This window comes from Taudactylus pleione, unplaced genomic scaffold (assembly GCF_031769625.1).
Source record: "Taudactylus pleione unplaced genomic scaffold, aTauple2 ptg000184l, whole genome shotgun sequence".
In the NCBI taxonomy this organism is placed as follows: Eukaryota; Metazoa; Chordata; class Amphibia; order Anura; family Myobatrachidae; genus Taudactylus; species Taudactylus pleione.
In genome coordinates, this window is record NW_028284586.1 from 6064083 (window position 1) to 6086822 (window position 22740).

The following is a 22740-nucleotide window of genomic DNA, read 5'->3' on the forward strand; positions in this document are numbered from 1 at the left end:
TGCACTCCCATAAACCGCTGTTTGCATAGTCAGGCACGCCTGCGTTCGGATCTCCACTCCCCCGTTCACAAGCACCTTCCCCTGTTACCACCCACAAACACCTCATCCTGTCTCTCAAACTGACGACCTGGCCAAGTTGAAGGAGAGAGAAATTTCCGATCGCAACAGCTAGTTTGCGCACGCGCATTGCGAAACTTACGCATGCACTGTTTTGCGAACATCGCTGGGTACGACCGAGCGGCCGCTCTGTTAGAGCCGAAAGCTCTCTGGGGCTTGCGATGAACGAGACCCTGCCACAAGGGTCTCGTCGCAAGCCCGATGGTCGCGATGGTCTTGACCAGAGCCGTAACTAGACTTTTTGGTGCCCTGTGCCAGAAAGAGCATTGGTGCCCCCCTCATTTTTCAAAGGAACATAATGCACCCAAAAAAGGGCCTTGGTTTCATGGGGAAGGGCCAGAGAAGAGATAGGAGAGGCCCGGAGATGCTGGGGATGAAATAAGAGGAAGCTGCAAGCAAGAATGGTAATAAACAGAAATTTGACAGGCCCAAAATGCGCCCCCTGACCTGTGGTGCCCTGTGCGATGGCACCGGCCGCACTACCCTAGCTACGACCCTGGTCTTGACCATCGCGACCATCATCATGGCCGCTCGCTATAGCTGTGGAGGCTGCTCTAAAAAAAAAAAAGCCCGGCCCTGATTCAGAGCAAGCGCTCTGTCAGAGCGAGCGGCTCTGAATCAGGCCCAATGTTTGGGAACCACTGCTTTACACAATACCCTGCCTCCAGATATCACAGGTGGGAAAAATCCTGCAATGAGTGTGCCAGCCCATTGTACGAAAGCATTTCTGGAGTTTTATGTAATATATACTGTAAACAATATAATTTCATAAAAGTCTCACAATTGTGACTTGAAATGTATTAACAATTGAGAGAGGCAGAGTAAATGTAATGCATTTTGTTAAAGTCTAACATGTACCCTTTTTTATACTGAGCCGTTTTACAGTTTTGTATGTTTGCACATGTGATATTATAACAGTGCTTTAGCACATATGTTTGGCGATAGTATCATTACCCGGGATCGGTATGAAATACTGCCAGACGCACGTCCGGCAGTTCGAATCCCGATGCTGGAACACCAGCAGTGAAGATCCCGGAAGGGGAGTATTTTCTTTATTTATTAACCTAACCCACCCCGCCCTAACCCTAACCCTCTTTTAGGGGTGCCTAACCCTAACCTCTCCCCCAAGTGCCTAACACTAACCCCCCCTGTAAGTGCCTAAACCTAAGCCTCCCGGGGGGGTTCCCAACCCTATCCTCTGGGGGTGCCTAACCATAAGCCCCCCTTCCCCTACCCTAAACCCTCCCAGGGGGGTGCCTAACCCTAAGTCCCCCCCGGAGCGCCTAACCTAACCCTCCCCCCCCGGCGGCTGTCCACGCCCACCGCTCGGCTTACCTTTGATCGGGAAGCCGGGCGTCGGACTACCGGCGTAGGTAAAAGGACAGGCGTCAGGATTTCGACACCTCTCATTAGACCCTTGCGGTCGGCATTTCGACCGTCGGCTTCCTGACTGCATCCCCATTACTCAGTAAGATTGTACATTAGCATTGTGACACAATCATCACAATTCTCACACAATGTAACTTCTGCTCCTCAAAGCCGTCAGTAAAGCAAACTCACTAAGATCTTTGGCAAACAATAATGACAGTAGCATGCCGTAGGTACACTGTAGTTGCTAACTGTCCCTAATTTCAAGGAACAGTCCAAGTTTTTGTCACAGGAAATATTCCTGCATTGACAAAATGCATTCAAATATAAAATTCCTCTTTTTATGGCCTTTTTTAGGAGCATTTCTAATATTAGAATGTGCATTATAATAAAATTGAGAAAACATGACATGATGGGAATGGGATGTAGGTAGTATGCCGGCGAATGGGATGCCGGCTGTTGGAAGCCCGACGCGGGACTAAAAATAGGCAGTTAAAATCCCAACATCAGTCTATATCCTGACGCCGGAATCTTGACAGCCGCCATCCTGAACGAAGGTAAACTGGGGCGTCTTAGCTGTTAGCCGCGGGGGGGAAGTTAGGTCTAGGCACCACGGGGGAATTAGGGTTTGGTTTGGGGGGGTTAGGCACCATTAGGGGGAGTTAGGGTTAGGCACCACTGGAGGACGGTTAGGAGTTAGGGTTAGGCACTAAGGGGGAGGGTTAGGGTGCGGGATGGGAAGGGCTGGGGTGCAAGAAGAGAGGGTTAGGGGTAGAAGGGGTAGGGTTAGTATACTTACCCGACCCCTGTCGGGATACCAAGCATTGGGATGCTGCTGTCAGCATTTTGACAGCAGGCATCACGACTGCCCGTATTTCATACCCAATCCAATGGGGATTGTAGTGCTTCATAGTCCATCAAGACAGTATCGCATGTGATGTGCTTAGAGGCACCAGCTCAGGTGAAAAATTAACCTGAAACTATTTTTCAAAAATTGCCAACTACTTGGGGGGCATTTGTTAAATACCTTTAATGATCTTACTGTAATGTAGTGCAGTGCACAGTGCTGTACAGCGTTTCTCCTCCTTGCTATTTAGCTATCATCCCCAGAATGTTAGATTACAGAGTGGCTTTATCAGTGGAGGAACACATATTATATACTGTGACACCCAGGGATGATACCCATATATGGTGATTAAATTACTACTCTTTAGTAAAATGACACTTTATTTGAAAATATTCATTTTGGCAGTGCAATAATATTTGCTTATTTACAGGTATGATTGAAAGTGATGACATCAATTGCCTCATATCCGAGATGGAAAAAGCTGTAAACTACTCCAAAAAGGTATTTCCAATTATCTCTGAGAATGTTACATGTACTCATCACCTACACACCATGGACACAGCCGTATGTGGGCTGATCCAATAGTCATGTAATCCCTGGTGAATTGATATGCTTCATTATCATGAATATTCAACACAATCCCTGCCTCCAATGCATGTGCCATCTATCTATCTATCTATCTATCTATCTATCTATCTATCTATTTATCTAATAATAGGCAACTAGTACACTCTGACATACAAACCTGTTAGTAGTTTGTGTGATTGTCTGTTGCAGTGCGCTTATTTGGTGGAATCCTTAAAGCTGCGCGCAGGAAATAAAGACGAGAGCCCGATTTCTCCAGCAGACGGATCAGTGATCCCATACCAGAAGGAGAAATGCAAGCCAAAAAAACTGCCACTTCCAAAACCAACTGCGCTGACACTTGCTAGAATGGTGTGTAATGTTACTTCATTATTCATATGTCATGATGTCAACTACAGTATCATACTGGAAAAATTGATTAGGTGTCAGCTGGTGATTCTCTTCCAATAAGCTATTAAAGGGAAACTTTAAAACAAAAGACACCTTGTAACAATAGGGTATGGATTACCTGGTATTGATACAGTATCATTTCATTTGTATTCAGAATGCTTTATAAGTACTTATTAAAGGGGGAATATTAAATCTTATTTTCAGGGTATTAACGAAGAGCAAGATGGCAAGAAGGATGCTAACATGAAAGCATTGCTGTGGCGACCAAATAGCGCCAAGGCCGATATTCCCCCAGGTACTTACAGTAACTCTTTATTCTTTATTCCAGGTTCACATTTAGGAACGCAAACCTCAAACAATGCTCTTATTTATTTGTACTTGGTGCAGGGATATTAGTCTGACAATCCTGTCTGTGATATATGCTATATATACATAATAGTCTTTTATAGGGAAGCAGCGTGTACATTCACTCATACACTCTGCTCATAGACTTGCTATAAGTTTTATTTGGTCCTTGGCCTGCCCCTTCTGCTCTTTTCTTTTATACATAAAGTTTATTGAGAAGGTCACAACAAATAGTGGCAATGACATACAGACAGTCACCAATGAGCATCAAAAACAGAACATAGTCAATGCCTATCAAAATGCAGCAAATCACATAGTGACTGGTTTTATTATAAAGGAGGGAGGAGAAAGGAGTTAGGAGAAGTGATGGTGTGGTGGGCCGTAATGAGGAAAAGAGAGAAAGACAGGTACAGAAAGAGGAGAGAAGAGGAAAGAGATCCAGGTGGATGGATACCAAAATAAAAAGATAAAAATAGGAGGTAACTTAACCTATTTCAAATGGAGAATGGGCATTTTTTGAGGTGAGCCAGGGGTCCCAAACTTTCTGAAATGATTTGAAAGAATTATTAATGATCAAGGTCATGTATTCCATACGGTATGTATACCAAATACGGGATAAGATGGAATGTAGAGAAAAAGGAGCAAGTTGCTCCCAGTCAGCGGCGATATGGCAAGTGGTAGAAGAGGCAATGTGACGGATGCGTTTATTTTGATACCTGGTCTGCTCTCCACTTTTCATCAGAGCTTTCTGGTATTCTGGACCAGAGCCCCGATTATTCATTTACAAGATAAAAAAAATAATACACATTGACTTCACATTGAGATGAGAGGAGAAGCTACAATGGGTGCAGTGTGTGCTGTGCAAATGGGCCCATGATTCAGGAGGGACACCTTGCTACACACTCTGCACCAAGAACATTTTTACTGGGCTGCTGGCGGTGCCATCTTTCCAGTGATGTCTTTGGAAAGGAGGATCCCACACAGGAGATAGCAAAGACTCGCAATGTGCCAGATTTTATGTATTTTTTTTGCACATGCGCCATCTTTCTGAAGACCTCATTGGAAGGATGGTACCACTGACATCCAGGAATGGAGAAGGAAGGATGGTACCACTGACATCCAGGAATGGAGGAGGAAGGATGGTGCTGCTAACAACCAGGAATGGAGGAGGAAGGATGGTGCTGCTAACAGCCAGGAATGGAGGAGGAAGGATCGTGCCGCTAACAACCAGGACTGGAGGAGGAAGGATGGTGCTGCTAACAACCAGGAATGGAGGAGGAAGGATGGTGCTGCTAACAACCAGGAATGGAGGAGGAAGGATGGTGCTGCTAACAACCAGGAATGGAAGAGAAAGGATGGTGCTGCTGACAGCCAGCAATGGAGGAGGAAGGATGGTGCTGCTAACAACCAGGAATGGAGGAGGAAGGATGGTGCTGCTAACAACCAGGAATCTAGGAGGAAGGATGGTACCACTGAAAGCCACAAATGGAGGAGGAAGGATGGTGCTGCTAACAACCAAGAATGAAGGAGGAAGGATGGTGCCGCTGACAGCCAGGAATGGAGGAGGAAGGATGGTGCTACTAACAACCAGGACTGGAGGAGGAAGGATGGTGCTGCTAACAACCAGGAATCTAGGAGGAAGGATGGTGCTGCTAACAACCAGGAATGGAGGAGGAAGGATGGTACCACTGACAGCCACGAATGGAGGAGGAAGGATGGTGCTGCTAACAACCAGGAATGGAGGAGGAAGGATGGTGCCACTGACAGCCAGGAATGGAGGAGGAAGGATGTTGCTACTAACAACCAGGAGGAGGAAGGATGGTGCTGCTAACAACCAGGAATGGAGGAGGAAGGATGGTGCTGCTAACAACCAGGAATGGAGGAGGAAGGATGGTGCTGCTAACAGCCAGGAATGGAGGAGGAAGGATGTTGCCGCTGACAGCCAGGAATGGAGGAGGAAGGATGGTGCTGCTAACAACCAGGAATGGAGGAGGAAGGATGGTGCTGCTAACAACCAGGAATCTAGGAGGAAGGATGGTACCACTGAAAGCCACAAATGGAGGAGGAAGGATGGTGCTGCTAACAACCAGGAATGGAGGAGGAAGGATGGTGCCGCTGACAGCCAGGAATGGAGGAGGAAGGATGGTGCTACTAACAACCAGGACTGGAGGTGGAAGGATGGTGCTGCTAACAACCAGGAATGGAGGAGGAAGGATGGTGCTGCTAACAGCCAGGAATGGAGGAGGAAGGATGGTGCCGCTGACAGCCAGGAATGGAGGAGGAAGGATGGTGCTGCTAACAACCAGGAATGGAGGAGGAAGGATGGTGCTGCTAACAACCAGGAATCTAGGAGGAAGGATGGTGCTGCTAACAACCAGGAATGGAGGAGGAAGGATGGTACCACTGACAGCCACGAATGGAGGAGGAAGGATGGTGCTGCTAACAACCAGGACTGGAGGAGGAAGGATGGTGCTGCTAACAACCAGGAATGGAGGAGGAAGGATGGTGCTGCTAACAGCCAGGAATGGAGGAGGAAGGATGGTGCCGCTGACAGCCAGGAATGGAGGAGGAAGGATGGTGCTGCTAACAACCAGGAATGGAGGAGGAAGGATGGTGCTGCTAACAACCAGGAATGGAGGAGGATGGATGGTGCTGCTAACAACCAGGAATGGAGGAGGAAGGATGGTGCTGCTAACAACCAGGAATGGAGGAGGAAGGATGGTGCTGCTAACAGCCAGGAATGGAGGAGGAAGGATGGTGCCGCTGACAGCCAGGAATGGAGGAGGAAGGATGGTGCTGCTAACAACCAGGAATGGAGGAGGAAGGATGGTGCTGCTAACAACCAGGAATCTAGGAGGAAGGATGGTGCTGCTAACAACCAGGAATGGAGGAGGAAGGATGATACCACTGACAGCCACGAATGGAGGAGGAAGGATGGTGCTGCTAACAACCAGGACTGGAGGAGGAAGGATGGTGCTGCTAACAACCAGGAATGGAGGAGGAAGGATGGTGCTGCTAACAGCCAGGAATGGAGGAGGAAGGATGGTGCCGCTGACAGCCAGGAATGGAGGAGGAAGGATGGTGCTGCTAACAACCAGGAATGGAGGAGGAAGGATGGTGCTGCTAACAACCAGGAATGGAGGAGGAAGGATGGTGCTGCTAACAACCAGGAATGGAGGAGGAAGGATGGTGCTGCTAACAACCAGGAATCTAGGAGGAAGGATGGTGCTGCTAACAACCAGGAATGGAGGAGGAAGGATGGTACCACTGACAGCCACGAATGGAGGAGGAAGGATGGTGCTGCTAACAACCAGGAATGGAGGAGGAAGGATGGTGCCGCTGACAGCCAGGAATGGAGGAGGAAGGATGGTGCTACTAACAACCAGGAGGAGGAAGGATGGTGCTGCTAACAACCAGGAATGGAGGAGGAAGGATGGTGCTGCTAACAACCAGGAATGGAGGAGGAAGGATGGTGCTGCTAACAGCCAGGAATGGAGGAGGAAGGATGGTGCCGCTGACAGCCAGGAATGGAGGAGGAAGGATGGTGCTGCTCACAACCAGGAATGGAGGAGGAAGGATGGTGCTGCTAACAACCAGGAATGGAGGAGGAAGGATGGTGCTGCTAACAACCAGGAATCTAGGAGGAAGGATGGTACCACTGAAAGCCACAAATGGAGGAGGAAGGATGGTGCTGTTAACAATCAGGAATGGAGGAGGAAGGACGGTGCTACTAACAACCAGGAATGGAGGAGGAAGGATGGTGCTGCTAACAGCCAGGAATGGAGGAGGAAGGATGGTGCTGCTAACAGCCAAGTATGGAGCACACACGGCCCCCATATTTGGTTGAAACGACTCTGCTGAAGATTTCTTACCTGCTTTGGACCCTGGCTACTGAATGGCTGGGAAGTAAGTTCTGCTTAAAACAAGTAGACAATGTCAAGGGTCACAGAAAATATAGGGCCCTGTTTTTACAAATCACAAAATCACATTTGATGGTGTTGTGCACCTTAATTAGCTCAGATTTACCTAGATTTCCACTATTTGGTAACATTTGTGGAGGTTTAGACGTTTGTAATTAAGGAAAGGAAGAGTTAGGTGCAGTGAGGGTGCTCCTTGCTATGTATGGAGTAGGTGCTCCTGGGCTTTCAGGTTTGCAGAGTAGTGCAAGAATGCTAAATGGGTGGAGGAGTACATTGTTAGTGATGGCTCTTTCTGTGTAGAAGAGTACAGACATTTACATGTTGTAATTGGACATGAACTTTGCACCAGCTCGTTACTGGTAAAGTTTGGTTATAGTCGCAGTCCCATACTATAATTGGGGTGCTTTCTGTGTCTGCCACGTGCGATTTTACATGTCTGGTGATACTTATTAATTTGGACTTACAGTTCATTTGTAAATACACATTAAAGATTTTATTCCCTTCTTCGGGTCAGACTGTACTGAATCACAGAAGTTTACCAGTTAAAAATTTAAATACTTTTTTATTTGTAAACTTGTCTTTAAAAAAATGATCTGTTGGTCCAAATTAAATAATGTATCACCAAATACTACAGTATTTATCCTCCTTTATAGCGGCAAGCGTACTAGTACAGCTACAACTACCTAATCCAAAACTAAAGCTAAAAGTTATACAGAAATGAGAAGACGGAAATAAAAGACAACAATGATTTTACTTTTACTACAGCTCAGCCATTGAAAGATCGGGATTTGGTTACTGACAAGAAAATGAAACAAAAGAAACATCAGAAAACGTCATTTAATGTATTTTATACTGGAAATGGGAGGGATGTTGGTAAGTGAGTCTTCCTAGTTCCTCCTCTGTGTGTAGTAATACTGAGTCTCACTAACTCGGCTGGATAGTAACGACAAACAGAGTCGGTTTTTTTTCTCATCAATTTTTATTAAAGAAAAGTAAGTAAGTAAAACCTTGATGGTACAAAAAACAAAAAAAAGGGGAGAATAACAGGCAGGGATATGGGTGGAACTCATTACATAGGGCCTGATTCACAGATCAACATTATTGTAGCCCTATTGTGATTTTTTAAGGATTTGCAGGCGGTGGTAATAAGCATATGCTGGCTTCAGCCTTCCACTTGTGTGCTAGCGATCCCTGTAGAGTACAAGCTATGAGATGACCACTTTCAATGACTGTGGACAGCGGAACTCCGCCGGTGGTTCCAAACACTCCACAATCGACGCACCATTGCATTCCCAATTGACCCTTGCACCAGCCTATGGCAGGCGCAGTGTCTTTTTCTCAACTCCTTATAAACATGGCCTCTACGGCTGCAGCTCTGTGAGAGAATGCAGCCGGTTTCATAGACACGCTTATGACACTTGCATAACACGCCCCTGAGACTTTTTTTGCGCACACTTCAGGCCACCTCCCAGTCACAAATGCCCATGGTTTTGACTTTGCAGTTCCTAATTCTAGTGATATCTTACACAACAGCACATTTGTGCTTACACTCAGGGTAGCGTATGTGCCGTGGGGCTCTGAGTATTTTGCGCATGCGCAGTAGCAAATAATCGCTCAACTCCACCATCATCAGCATTGGGTTCAGTTTCCGTCCATCTCTAAATCAGGCCTAAAGTTGGGATCTTTTTTGTATTGTTTAGTCTTATTTTCTATTTTCTAGTCCTATAAGGCTATGGGTCAGTCAGACCCTTTTTGATACAATTTAAAGTTTCTTCAGAAAACATATATATATATATATATATATATATATATGTGTGTGTATTGAAATGTGCAGGGATAGATGTGCACAGATCTGTAGTTTTTTTTAATTTTAGTGAAAAATTATTTGGCCTTTAGAGGTAACTCTAGGCCTCCCCAAGTGCATTTAACTGGTTGTATATGCGTTGAATAGAACAGGGTGCATTCGGTAAAACACAAGACAAATATAACGCACCCAATCTATAGTAAAAAGTTAAGTGGGTCTGGTGTCATTGGAAACCATGGGTTACGTTTTCATATATGCTTACATGCGTTCTCTATGCCAGTGTAAAATGGTGGCAGAGGGTCAGTGTGATTATTTTCTAATTTCATCATGTGATTGGTCCTCCCGCTCACGCCTGGCGGTTTTTCTGCTGAGGACGCTCCCTGCAACTATTTCCCCAGAGCACAAGCTAGGGGACAAAGAAAGTTAGTAAATGTATCATGTATGTTGTAGGTAAAGGAATGAGTACTTAAAGAAAAGTGACATTACAGAATAAGTACTCAATGATATAATTTAATTGTCCTTTTGATAAAACATTCTTTTTTTGTGCAGGAGTGGTGTACAAAGACTATCCAATGTCCAAGACTGTAAGGAAACATATTCCTTTCATTGTATTACCAAAAGAAGAGGAGATCTGTTCAACAAAAGGAGTAAGACGTGCACAGTGTGTGGCAATATATGACGTGTGGCTGCATTACACAATGCTGTAGTGGTTATAGTGCTGCAGTGAGGGGATCATTTGTATAAAGGCGGTGTATTAATCCCCTTGTGGCAAATACCAGCTGCTGCTTTTGCAGCGAACTGTTGGGAAAAGTGAGAAAAAAACAGACAGTGACATCGTGGTTGTACAGTATGTCATTGGGTTTAGGCGTAACAAAGCAGCATGTGATAGGTGGCTTTGGCGTACAATTATATACTGCCCACTCGGTGTTCTCCCTACGTCACACTTCTCTTGCCTGCTCACTGTCCATAGCAGCATTTACTTATGGCATTTATAGCAAGAAAAGTATACAAACCTTTCATATCAGCACAAATAATGCTATAAGGCAAGTAATGTGTTCTATTTCAGAACTACAGGTTGAGTCTCCCATATCCAAATATTACGAAATACTAATTTTTTTTGGCATGAATGAGATAATGAAACCTTTGATTTTTGATGGTTCAATGAACACAAACTCTGAATAAGGCACAAATTATTACAAATATTGTATAAAATTACCTTCAGGCTGTGTGTATAAGGTGTATATGAAACATAAATGAATTTCATTTCTGTACACAAACTTTGCTTGAGCCACAAAATTATTGAAAAGATTGTATAAAATGACCTGCAGGCTGTGTGTATACGGTGTATATAAATCATAAATACATTCTGTGTGTATATTTGAGCCCCATTCCCAAGATATTTCATTATGATATGCAAATATTCCAAAATACGGAATATTCCATCATACAAAATAACCCTGGTCCCAAGCATTTTGGATATGGGAGACTCAACCTGTATTAAAAAGTAATGAGTTTTTCACACGGCTTACTGTGTCTCAAAGCAGAAACCTGCATGGTCTCCTTGATTTTTGTAAAATTATATTCCACCAGTTTTTCATTAGGTATAATGCCTGCTCACCATGAAATCTGGTTTATAACATTTTATGTATGAAAGGGCAACAGCATTAGTTTTCTTTAAAAAACAAAAACAAATAAAGAATATAAATAATAGTCATACATAGTTTCAAAGTAATCAAAATGTCTCCATAGACCCTGTGGCGTCACTGTGTGAGGAGTGCGGGGTGCACCGAGTCACACCATCCAAGGGGGTGACACCGAAATAGCAGAGCTGCTCTGCTATTTTGTTGTCAGCCCCTCGGGATGTAGTCTGGAACCCGACGGTCTAAATGCCTACCGCCGGCTTCCAGACTGCTCTTTATCCCGACTAGGGCCGAATGACAGGCGTCTAAATGTAGACGCATGTAATTTGCCCGACGTCGCGAGACCGGCGCCCGGCATCCCGATCGAACGGATGCCGGGCGCCGCAGCGGACAGCCGCGGGGGGGGGAGAGTTAGGTTTACTTCTCTCGGGGGGGACTTAGGTTATGCACCCCCCCGGGAGGTTAGGGTTAGGCTAGGGGGAGTGAGGGTTAGGGTTAGGCACCCCCGGGGGGAGGTTAGGGTTTAGGCCCCCCCCGGGGACTTAGGTTTAGGAAGCGGGGAAGGGGGGGTTAGGTTTAGGCACTTAGAAAGGAGGTTAGGGTTAGGCACAGGGGGGAGGTTAGGGTTTAGGCACCCCCCCGGGGACTTAGGTTTAGGCAGCGGGGAAGGGGGGGTTGGGTTTAGGCACTTAGAGGGGGGGTTAGGGTTAGGCACAGGGGGGAGGTTAGGGTTAGGCACCCCTAAGGAGGGTTAAGTTAGGTTAGTAAATACTTACCTTTAGGACGATCGGGATTTCCTCCTTTATCCGGCAGCCGCTGTCGGGATTGAACATAATACATATCACACCCAGCCCCTCGGATGGTGTCACTGAGCAGAGTTGCAGTGGTGATGGATGACGCAGTCACTGAGAGAGGCCACCAACGTGACATGCATGATACACAGTCACTGCCTCAAAACAGCACATCAGGGGGCGTGGCCTCGGACACTAGGTCATGCCCCCTATCGCTCAAAGGCGTGCGCTAGGGGAATACAAGTCCCATACCGGCTGTCGCCACACCCCAGTAACGCGTCTGTATAAACCCCAAACAGTACATATCGAAGCCACATCTCCCTTTACATTAGACGTACTGGGACGTGTAGCTTCCTGTTTCTCTCTGTATCCTGACATTAAGCTGAGGGAGTGACATTTGGTAAAGAAGTAGGTGTAGACAATGGTACATGGTATGCACTGAAACGAGGGACTAATAGGAAGTTATGTTATTGTACATTTGCCACATGTATTTTATTTTATGATATTGAGAAGAGCAACTATAATTGTGCACAGTCACAGTATCCTGTTATTTGTTATTGTGTAACCTTATTGTGCTCTATTTTTTTAAAGTGGTTGAAAAAGTATGGCTTGAAGAAACTGAAGTTGGAGCTACCAAAGCTGGTCTTTGGCCCGGACTGCACTCACCAGAAAAAGCTGGTGCCAACGCTAAATAAAAAGGTCTCAGCCAAATACTGCACCATTTTCCCAAGTGTGGAGATCAATGTGAGTCCCTCAATTCTCTCATCAGACCTTCCACGTGACATTTGTGATCATCTAGCAGTGATTGAGATGAATGCTGTGGGGCAGTGATTTTTAACCTTTCTCAACTCAAACAATAGACATTGGCCTCCACAAAAAAATAAAACACAATGGCCCCCAAAGAACAAAAATAAACACATTGGGCTCCACAGAGAAAAAATAAAACACAATGGCCCCTCAGAAAAAAATATAAAACAAAATGGACCCCACAGAAATAAAACAAACACACACATTGGCCTTCACAGAAAATAACCAGCTGAGAAGGCTCACTGTTGTCCCTGTCCTGTCCCTCATCTGCTGGAATTGCTCAGTCACAGCCAGTGACTGAGCACACAGTGTAGAGCTGGGAGCAGTGTGCAGGCAGGTGTGCAACACGGCGTACATGACCTATGTCACGCCGCTGCGTTTCCATAGGTCACAGACTGAGCGTGCCTTTGCCTCCCTGAAGGGCCCAGCACTTCCCAGCCCAGCAGTACAAGTAAAGTCAGCTCTGACTGCATTGAGCTCGCGGCACACTTGACAACCGCTCGGGGCGCACTAGTGTGCCACGGCACAGTGGTTAAAAAACTCTGCTGTGGGGTATTGTCAGTATTTGGGTGCAGATGAATCCACAGAACTCAGCCAGTAGAATCCCTGTAATGTTACTGTACAAGACTATCTCACCTTCAGATCTATGATTATAGTTACATCGTTATCATTTACGCACCTCCTACGGCTCTGCTGCACAGTAATATATGATCACACTGTTTTTTTCTTCTTTATTCAGTTGAATTGCTTGAAAGTACATGTGAAGCTTAATTTTATTTCTTTATTGCTAAAGTCTAATGGAATTGTCTGTTTGCAGGGAGTGGTAAGGCATCTCCAGTTTCAGCCTAAGGAGCTGGAGGAGTATATTGAACAGATGGAGAAGGTTCTAAGACGCTACATCCAAAGGCTGCAGTGGCTTTTGTCTGGTGACTATTTATCCTATAACCCATAAAGCAGTCTGCACATATTCATATCTTTATAGCACTACTTAGACCCAGTGACACGAGGTCAATAGCTGGGAGGCACACATGGAGATGGGAGCCCGTCTTACCATTACTCACTGTAACTCTCCCCTCACTACACTAAGCTTCAGTATCCATTGATTCTCCTACCTGCATCACTGTATCTTCTCTTGTTGCTGCTGACTGAGCTCCAATCTCTAAACACTTTAGTGCACTTCCTGGTCACATGACACATCCAAGCTGTCAATCAGTGCTCAAGGCACACCCCCCCAAAACTCTCTTTCTGTGCAGCTTACTGCCCGTGGTGTGGCCCAGTCCCCAGCTCTGCAAGCAGTGTTGCTGAGCTGTTGCTGCCTCATCTCTCATCTCCCTGCAGTCCCAGGGAGCTCCACAAAGCTGGTGAGTGTTAACTATAAAAATGAGTACAATATACAAAGAAGATGTTTAAAAGTTAAAAATATCTTCTTAGTATTATTTTAATCATTTTTATATCAAATCTCAGGAGTATGATAGGGGAGGCTCCGCCTCCCCTGACTGCATGTCCCTGCTTAAACCATAACTACCAGGTGCCAGATAAAGTCTGGTCAATCCCAGATTCAGTCATGGAATGGGGAATGTTCGCTAACTCATTGAGATGTATATTAATGGATCTCAGGGGCATATCCATGCCTTGGCCAGGATAGCACTCGCCAGGGTCGCCGGCCAAGGGTGGGGACATCTCCCAGCGATGCCACACGCGGACAGGGATAGAACCAGGGCTGCAACGAGGCGGTACGGTCGGTGCTGCCACACAGTGTGCAGAATGCCCTGGGGCCAGATTCTGCCGCTGCTTCAATCTCTATTAGTCGGGTGCTGCTGTGATGTATGTTGTTAGTGGTGTGCCCGGCTTACAGAACATGTGGAGATGTGCCCTAGTGTGTATGTGGTTGGAGCTTGCGTTGGGATCAAGTGTCGGATCCCAGCGCTGATAGTGCTGTGGCGTGATGTAGAGATGTGTCCCCAGTGGGACACATCAGTGGCCGGCGCAGGGACAATGTGTCTGCTCCCAGCACTGGTCAAGCAGCAGTGGTGGGCAGTGCCAGTTTCAATTTGTCACCGACTGTGAGGCAATCACGCCTCGAGGACTGGCAGACAATCAGAAGCAGCCCCGAAGAGCCAATCCAGCGACCTCTCTCGGCGGCAGTTCAGCTCGTGGGTGCAATCAGGCCTAGGCCTCTGGAGCATGTTAGGCATAACTTGAATAAGTGGCACTACTGTGTTGCATAATGTGAATAACGGACACTACTGTGTTGCATAATGTGAATAAGGGGCACTACTGTGTGGTGTAATGTGAATAAGGGGCACTACTGTGTGGTGTAATGTGAAAAAGGGGCACTACTGTGTGGTGTAATGTGAATAAGGGGCACTACTGTGTAGTGTAATGTGAATAAGGGGCACTACTGTGTATTGTAATGTGAATAAGGGACACTACCATAGATACATCCCTGGCTGTATATTAAATATTATAGTACTGATTCTGAGTTGGGAGCAAAGAAAAAAAAAATTTACTAAAAAATAAGGGGCAAATACATTTATTTATTTATTTTTTGCATGCAGGGTACATACTGGCTGCTTTTGCATGTAGCCCAGAAATGCTGGATAGCTTTATTTTTACACTGTAATTTTCATTTGAGTTTGGACACTCAACATTTCTGTACGTGCGCCTCAGTCGCAGCTACAACTCTGGGCCTGATTTAGAGATGGACACAGTATCACAGCCGCTACGTCTTTGTTCACAGCGTCATTATGCTATAGCCACAGGAGGTGTGTTCTCTGATCCGAATCTGCATCCGGATATGCAGCCATCGGATCAACTGTGTGACCATCGGACATCTGAGTAACCTGACGTTTAATGTCCGGGAAAATCACACAGCCGAGACCTGTGAGGATGCGTCCAAAGATGCAGTCACTGACATCAGGGCCGACATGCCCTTGTTTTCTGGGACGCTCTGTGTCACTAACCTGATGCCGCTCTCAAATGCCAGCAGCTTGATATACTGCAACCTTTGGGTCACTGCGAGCAACATCGCAGCCCCAGGTCTGCACATGTGCAGATCTCAAAACATCGGAGGTTGCGTAAACATTGCGTTTACATAAATCTCTGAATTAGGCCCTCTGTGCGCAGGGAATCTGGGCGCACATTCGCAGTGCAACTTAGATGCATGTTCAGACGGTTACAATTGCTCCATTACATCTGACCCAATCAGCCCTATCTCACACACTTACTGTATACTGAACATGCTATCAGCCTATCAGAGTTTATAATGTACACTGTGCTGAACATTGCAGGGAGCCGCAGACTGTTTGGGACCATACTGGAGAATAAGGTGTGCATATTAATTGATGCATCAAGTTCCATGGCTCCTTTCCTGGCAGAGCTGCAGAAGGGGCTGACCTCACTCCTCTGGGAACAGCTAAGGCCAAGAAACCTCTGGTAGGTGGAGATTAATTGTGGTAACATATAAAGGCCCCCATACATCAGCAACTGATTGCAGCAATCGTGCAATTTGCAATGTATGGGAGCCTTAATGTCAAACATAGCATACTGTTCACAGACCAATGCAATGATTTTATGGAATGGGTATACTACTATACATTAGCTATGGAAAGACAATAAAGCTATTCATAGGGAGAGCTTTAGTAAAGTACTAATTAAGAGTAAAAATCAAACACTAAGGGCCTGATTCAGAGCCAGACGCAAGTGGCTGCTCGTTCGCTCCGAGCGATGTTTGCCCAACTGCGCATGCGTACGGTTTGTAATACGCATGCGCGAACCAGTCAGTGCGGCCGAAAATCGTTTGTTCCCTAAATTGCGAGTGCCTGCTATTTTGAGTGACAGAATGAGGCGTTTGTGGGTGGTAACAGGGGAAGGTGCTTGAAAACGGGGAGTGGAGATCCGAACGCAGGCGTGCTTAAAGGTCAAAACGGGCGTTTTATGGGTGTTCATAATTAATACAGCAGCGTCATTGACCATGTCACTGGGTTATTTTATAGCCAGAACTGCTCGCAAAATTGTGGTAGCAAAAACCAACCCCAAGAATAGTGAGCAGTTTATACCCTGTTCGATGTACTCGATTAATCTAATAAATAGCGGACATGACGTAGGATGCGAGCGGCCAGGGGGCGTAGTTTCCCAAAAAACGACCGCAAGTTTTGTACGCTCGTTCAGACCTAGAGGCGTGAACAGACCGCAAACAGCGAACGGTTCATTTGAATAGCCACCCCTATTTTCTTGACGAGCGAGCGCAAATAGCGTCCGGCTCTGAATCAGGCCCTAAGCACCTATAGATAAACCTAAACAGTCAGACTTGCCTTGGAAGTTTACTTAAACAAAAAGTTCATCTTTAGCTAAAGTTATACCTAAGAATTTATCACTGTAATGGAAACGTGTCTAATATAGACTTGTGTATAAACACCATTTATAAGATCTATGCAGCAGCCTATAACTATTATCCAGTTTTATGTTTATTGTACTGTATGTCAGTGGGGTCCTTTATAAAAATGTGCTTCCTTTTTAATAGTAATTATATTATAAGTACTGCAGTTAGACTATAAGGGGGTGATTTATTTCTTGCCGCTGTCGGCAAAATGCCATCGTACAGCACCCTGATGTGCGCTGCTGAACATTGAAAACACAGGGAAATGAACACCCCCTTCCCTAAAAAGAACTTATCTGCTTGTATCCATTGGTTTGTTACAGCAGATTTCAGATGATTGACAGTCCCAACACTGACAATAGGCTTGAATTATCCATCAGCGATATGACACAATAGGGCCCATTGTCAACAAGCGCATTTGCACATCACTAGTGCCCATGATCGTATTGCAAGATGCGATCTTAGCGCCTGCATGTACCAAATAGTGGCGCGTACTGAATAATTTGGGGTTGGTAAATGTCCACTATTGTGACCCATTTCTCATGCAGCTTCAATATGATAAGCTTTGCGGAAAACATTGAGCCGTGGCAGGAGTGTTTGGTGGAAGCCACTGATGAAGCGTGTCAGGATGCTGTGCAATGGCTCTCCAGGCTACAGCCTCGCGGAAACACCTGCATTTTCCATGCTCTGGAGGTTGGTGGACTTTGAACTGAGACAGGAGCTGCACATTACCTTTATACACCTGCCCTTATCACTGAGCAGTACTATTGTTATAATAACTTACATCATGAGTGCAACATGTTATGTAGCACTCTGTCACTACAATCAGGCAGATTGCACTTGGTTTAGTAAGACCTGTACATATTACCGTTATATCTACAGAGGAGCAGACTAGGGCCCTCATTCAGAGCCGTACGCTCTGAGCAGAGCGCACGCTCTGAATGAGGGCCGCCCTCCATAATTATGGAGCGTCCTCCTGGACGCTCGTATAGCTGTGGGTCACCACCCACAGCCTATACGAGCGTGCAGTTTGATGGCCGCGATGGTCTTGACCATCGCGACCATTGCCACTGCGAGCCGGAGCCTGCGGTTGAGTTTTTCAACCGCAAGGCCCGGAGTGATTTTGGCTCTATCAGAGCCAAAATCACTCCCACTGACCGGCTTCTGACGGTAGGCGTTCCCTTGGGAACGCCCCCGTCAAGGAGGCACGCCCCCGGCACGCCCACCAAAGGGGGCGTGCTGTCAATCAACATCGACAGCACGCCCCCTTTGATCAGACACAACGAGCGAAGGAAAGTCCTTCGCTCGTCGCGTCTGGCGCATGCGCACGACGGAGCTCCCTCCGTCGTGCGCATGCGTAGTGCACAGCATCGACCCACTTGCGAGCAGACAGCCGCTTGCGAGTGGGTCTGAATCAGGCCCCTAGAGTCTTATTTACCACCCTATAGGTCAGTGTGCACTGTCCTTTACGTTACAACAGAGCCTAAACTGTTTATTTACCCACATGGTGACCAGACCATGATTTCTTGGTGACCAGACCTATTCATTCAGTTATAGAATACTCTATTGCATGATCTGTGAGGTCATTCTAGAAGGGAAGATATTACCCCTGATTTTTAACTTCCTCTTGTGAATCTCATTGCATCCATCTTTGAATCAGGCCCTTACTTTGGAGAACGGGGGGTTTCTTTAACACTTCAGAAACTCTCATGTGTTTTATTTTTATTTTTTTCAGGAAGGTTTTACTTATCCGGATGTACAAGGTCTCTATCTCCTGACAGATGGGAAGCCGGACACTAGCTATAACCTCTTGCTGGCGGAACGTCTTCTAAAGTCTCACAATATTAAAGTGAACACTATTTCTTTTAACACATCTGAAAGGTATGCAGATGTAATGAGCCAACCTGTAGTCAGAGCATTACAATGTTTACAGGCATAGACCAATCTGCAGCACACTCAGACTTTGGGGTATAATTACTAAAGTGCAGGTTTTTAGAAGTGGAGATGTTGCCTATAGCAACCAATCAGATTTTAGCTATTATCTTCTAGAAGGTGCTAAATAAATAAGTGAAATCTGATTGGTTGCTATGGGCAACAACTCCACTTCTAAAAACCCTCACTTTTGTAAATATACCCCTTTAACAAAAGTGAAGTAACATAGACCCAACCAGAGCAAAAGAAAATGTATAGGAGTAGATTAGTCTGTAACGAAGATGATCTTTATATGTTCATGGGGTTAGAATAACCGTATTAGAACATAAACAGACCTATACTGTCTGTAGCCAATAAGAGCATTAGACCCTTAAAGGGGCCAAACAAATCACTAGCCAACCAGGTCATTAGATCGGTCAGAGGACTAGTCCAGCAGGTATCCAATCAGCGCCTTAAAATCCTCACAGGGTTTAAACATTAGAACTTTCAAAGCATAAAATGTAACAGAGCCAATTGCAATAAATACATCAATTAAAATATATTTGTAAACTACGTCATTATGAAGCAATAATTCTCTTACTATGTATAATTTCCCTTTTATTTTGAATACTGTACACATTCCAGAGCTGAGTGTTCATTCCCCTCTTCCTTCTCCAAGTAGAACAGGGAATGAATTCCTGAAGAAGTTGGCTTCTCTGTCTGGTGGGAGATACCATTCTTGTCACGGGGATACGGATGGTCACTTTGTTGCACACAGGATGCTGACGGAGGGCTTCACCGATGAAGATGTATGTACATGTAGTTATTACAGTTGTCTGTGTAAAATAAGTAAATGGTTATTAAGTAGAGCGTTTATTCCTTGTGAACAGATCACTAAATCTAGGTGTGCAGAGAGGTGCACACATGTATACATCACATTACACTAACCTGCCACCACTTTATAACCACAATTTCATTGGAGTTCTCCTGCTTGGTTTAGCCTTAGTTATCATAGAAGTGGGGGGATATCAGGACTGTCTTTATTACATATGTTTGTGTGTCTGGATTGTTATTGTAGGCGGCGTGCCTTTTTTGTCTAAGTGCAACATGAATGTGCAAAGTGCTTCCAATGTCATGAGACCTGAAATTAATTCTTGTTTTTGAACTGGTCTAGAAGACTCTGAGCCTATCCCATGCGTAGCAAGTCACTCTCTCATTTAGCTCAACTCTCCCCCTGGCCTGTGCAAACATTGCACTTGGGTCTGATACAGAGACGCATGTAAACCCAATGGGCAGAACGAGTCCTGCCTGTTAGCACGCAGTGCCCCCAGGCCGCAGCATGATGGACATGCTGTGGTCGTTTGGGGGCGGGGAGGGGGTGTCATCGGCAGTCCCTGAAACGGGGGAATGTCGCCCCCGGTTTCTGGTAGGGCCAGGGTCTGTATCGGAGGACGCAGAATTCCTGGCCTTGTAAACGGCAGAAGGTGGTCAGTCTGAGTAAGCTTCGGCTTATTCAGATGGCCGATGTTACAAACATTTGGACTGATGGTTTGCGATGTTGATCCGATGCTGCGTCTTCAGACACAGCACTCAGATCTGCAATGTCAGCTGGAGGCGTCTTCTACCTTCAGACGCCTTCTGCTGGCATATTTTAGCACAGTAGTTTCTTCCAAAGTCGCAGCTACTGTATCCATCTCTGCATCAGGCCCTTATACAAGAACACCTGTGCACAGCTGGACAAAAGGGCATCTGCACTGTGCTCATTCTGAGCACTAGTGATATACTGTAGTAATCTTCTCACAGCACAAAGTTATCATTTGGATATACACAAGCCCAGAACATGGAATGTTCATGAGTGTCTGGTGTATTTCTGTAATCGATTATACAATTCTTGTTTGCCACATGGCTCTATTTGGAGAGGTACTGACTGTACTCTGGTAAATAGAACAGGCATAATGTGCTGCAAGTAAGGGAACATTTATCATACTAATATTCATTTTCTTCTGTTTGTATCGGTTTTATAACAGGACCCAGCCCTCCCAACATTTGAAGGCGATGATTTAAAAAGACTTGCTAAAGGAATAGACAAAGCTCGCCGATTTGTCACACAGGCAATATCATTCCGGTATGTTTCTTGTGTTACCTGTAATGTCTGTCTGTCCATGTGTGCATCCAGCTTTCCATGCAAACAGTAAGCGACTACAAACACTATTATTCCATAAGGCATTTAGGGGCAGTACTAGTATAGCTAACATACAGATGTGTCCTCATACACTATTATTCCATAAGGCATTTAGGGGCAGTACTAGTATAGCTAACATACAGATCTGTCCTCATACACTATTATTCCATAAGGCATTTAGGGGCAGTACTAGTATAGCTAACATACAGATGTGTCCTCATACACTATTATTCCATAAGGCATTTAGGGGCAGTACTAGTATAGCTAACATACAGATGTGTCCTCATACACTATTATTCCATAAGGCATTTAGGGGCAGTACTAGTATAGCTAACATACAGATGTGTCCTCATACACTATTATTCCATAAGGCATTTAGGGGCAGTACTAGTATAGCTAACATACAGATGTGTCCTCATACACTATTATTCCATAAGGCATTTAGGGGCAGTACTAGTATAGCTAACATACAGATGTGTCCTCATACACTATTATTCCATAAGGCATTTAGGGGCAGTACTAGTATAGCTAACATACAGATGTGTCCTCATACACTATTATTCCATAAGGCATTTAGGGGCAGTACTAGTATAGCTAACATACAGATGTGTCCTCATACACTATTATTCCATAAGGCATTTCGGGGCAGTACTAGTATAGCTAACATACAGATCTGTCCTCATACACTATTATTCCATAAGGCATTTAGGGGCAGTACTAGTATAGCTAACATACAGATGTGTCCTCATACACTATTATTCCATAAGGCATTTAGGGGCAGTACTAGTATAGCTAACATACAGATGTGTCCTCATACACTATTATTCCATAAGGCATTTAGGGGCAGTACTAGTATAGCTAACATACAGATGTGTCCTCATACACTATTATTCCATAAGGCATTTAGGGGCAGTACTAGTATAGCTAACATACAGATGTGTCCTCATACACTATTATTCCATAAGGCATTTAGGGGCAGCATTAGGATAGCTAACATACAGATGTGTCCTCATACACTATTATTCCATAAGGCATTTAGGGGCAGTACTAGTATAGCTAACATACATATCTGTCCTCATACACTATTATTCCATAAGGCATTTAGGGGCAGTACTAGTATAGCTAACATACAGATGTGTCCTCATACACTATTATTCCATAAGGCATTTAGGGGCAGTACTAGTATAGCTAACATACAGATGTGTCCTCATACACTATTATTCCATAAGGCATTTAGGGGCAGTACTAGTATAGCTAACATACAGATGTGTCCTCATACACTATTATTCCATAAGGCATTTAGGGGCAGTACTAGTATAGCTAACATACAGATGTGTCCTCATACACTATTATTCCATAAGGCATTTAGGGGCAGTACTAGTATAGCTAACATACAGATGTGTCCTCATACACTATTATTCCATAAGGCATTTAGGGGCAGTACTAGTATAGCTAACATACAGATGTGTCCTCATACACTATTATTCCATAAGGCATTTAGGGGCAGTACTAGTATAGCTAACATACAGATGTGTCCTCGTACACTATTATTCATTAAGGCATTTAGGGGCAGTACTAGTATAGCTAACATACAGATCTGTCCTCAAACACTATTATTCCATAAGGCATTTAGGGGCAGTACTAGTATAGCTAAC

The 22740-nt window shown here is 45.1% G+C and overlaps 1 protein-coding gene across 3 annotated transcripts in view; it reads left to right on the forward strand.

Moving 5' to 3' along the window:
• The window catches only part of VWA3A (von Willebrand factor A domain containing 3A), a 182432-nt gene that overhangs the window by 117635 nt on the left and 42057 nt on the right, over positions 1-22740 (forward strand). For 2 of the 3 annotated variants that reach the window (XM_088476214.1, XM_088476215.1), the window contains 12 exons: positions 2763-2833; positions 3110-3268; positions 3512-3602; positions 8338-8445; positions 9926-10023; positions 12399-12551; positions 13432-13540; positions 15905-16049; positions 17541-17685; positions 18728-18873; positions 19586-19712; positions 20931-21028. In XM_088476214.1, the coding sequence (XP_088332340.1) occupies positions 2763-2833; positions 3110-3268; positions 3512-3602; positions 8338-8445; positions 9926-10023; positions 12399-12551; positions 13432-13540; positions 15905-16049; positions 17541-17685; positions 18728-18873; positions 19586-19712; positions 20931-21028 (1450 nt within the window). The remainder of the gene's footprint in view (positions 1-2762; positions 2834-3109; positions 3269-3511; positions 3603-8337; positions 8446-9925; positions 10024-12398; positions 12552-13431; positions 13541-15904; positions 16050-17540; positions 17686-18727; positions 18874-19585; positions 19713-20930; positions 21029-22740) is intronic. The other variant, XM_088476216.1, reaches the window with a different exon arrangement.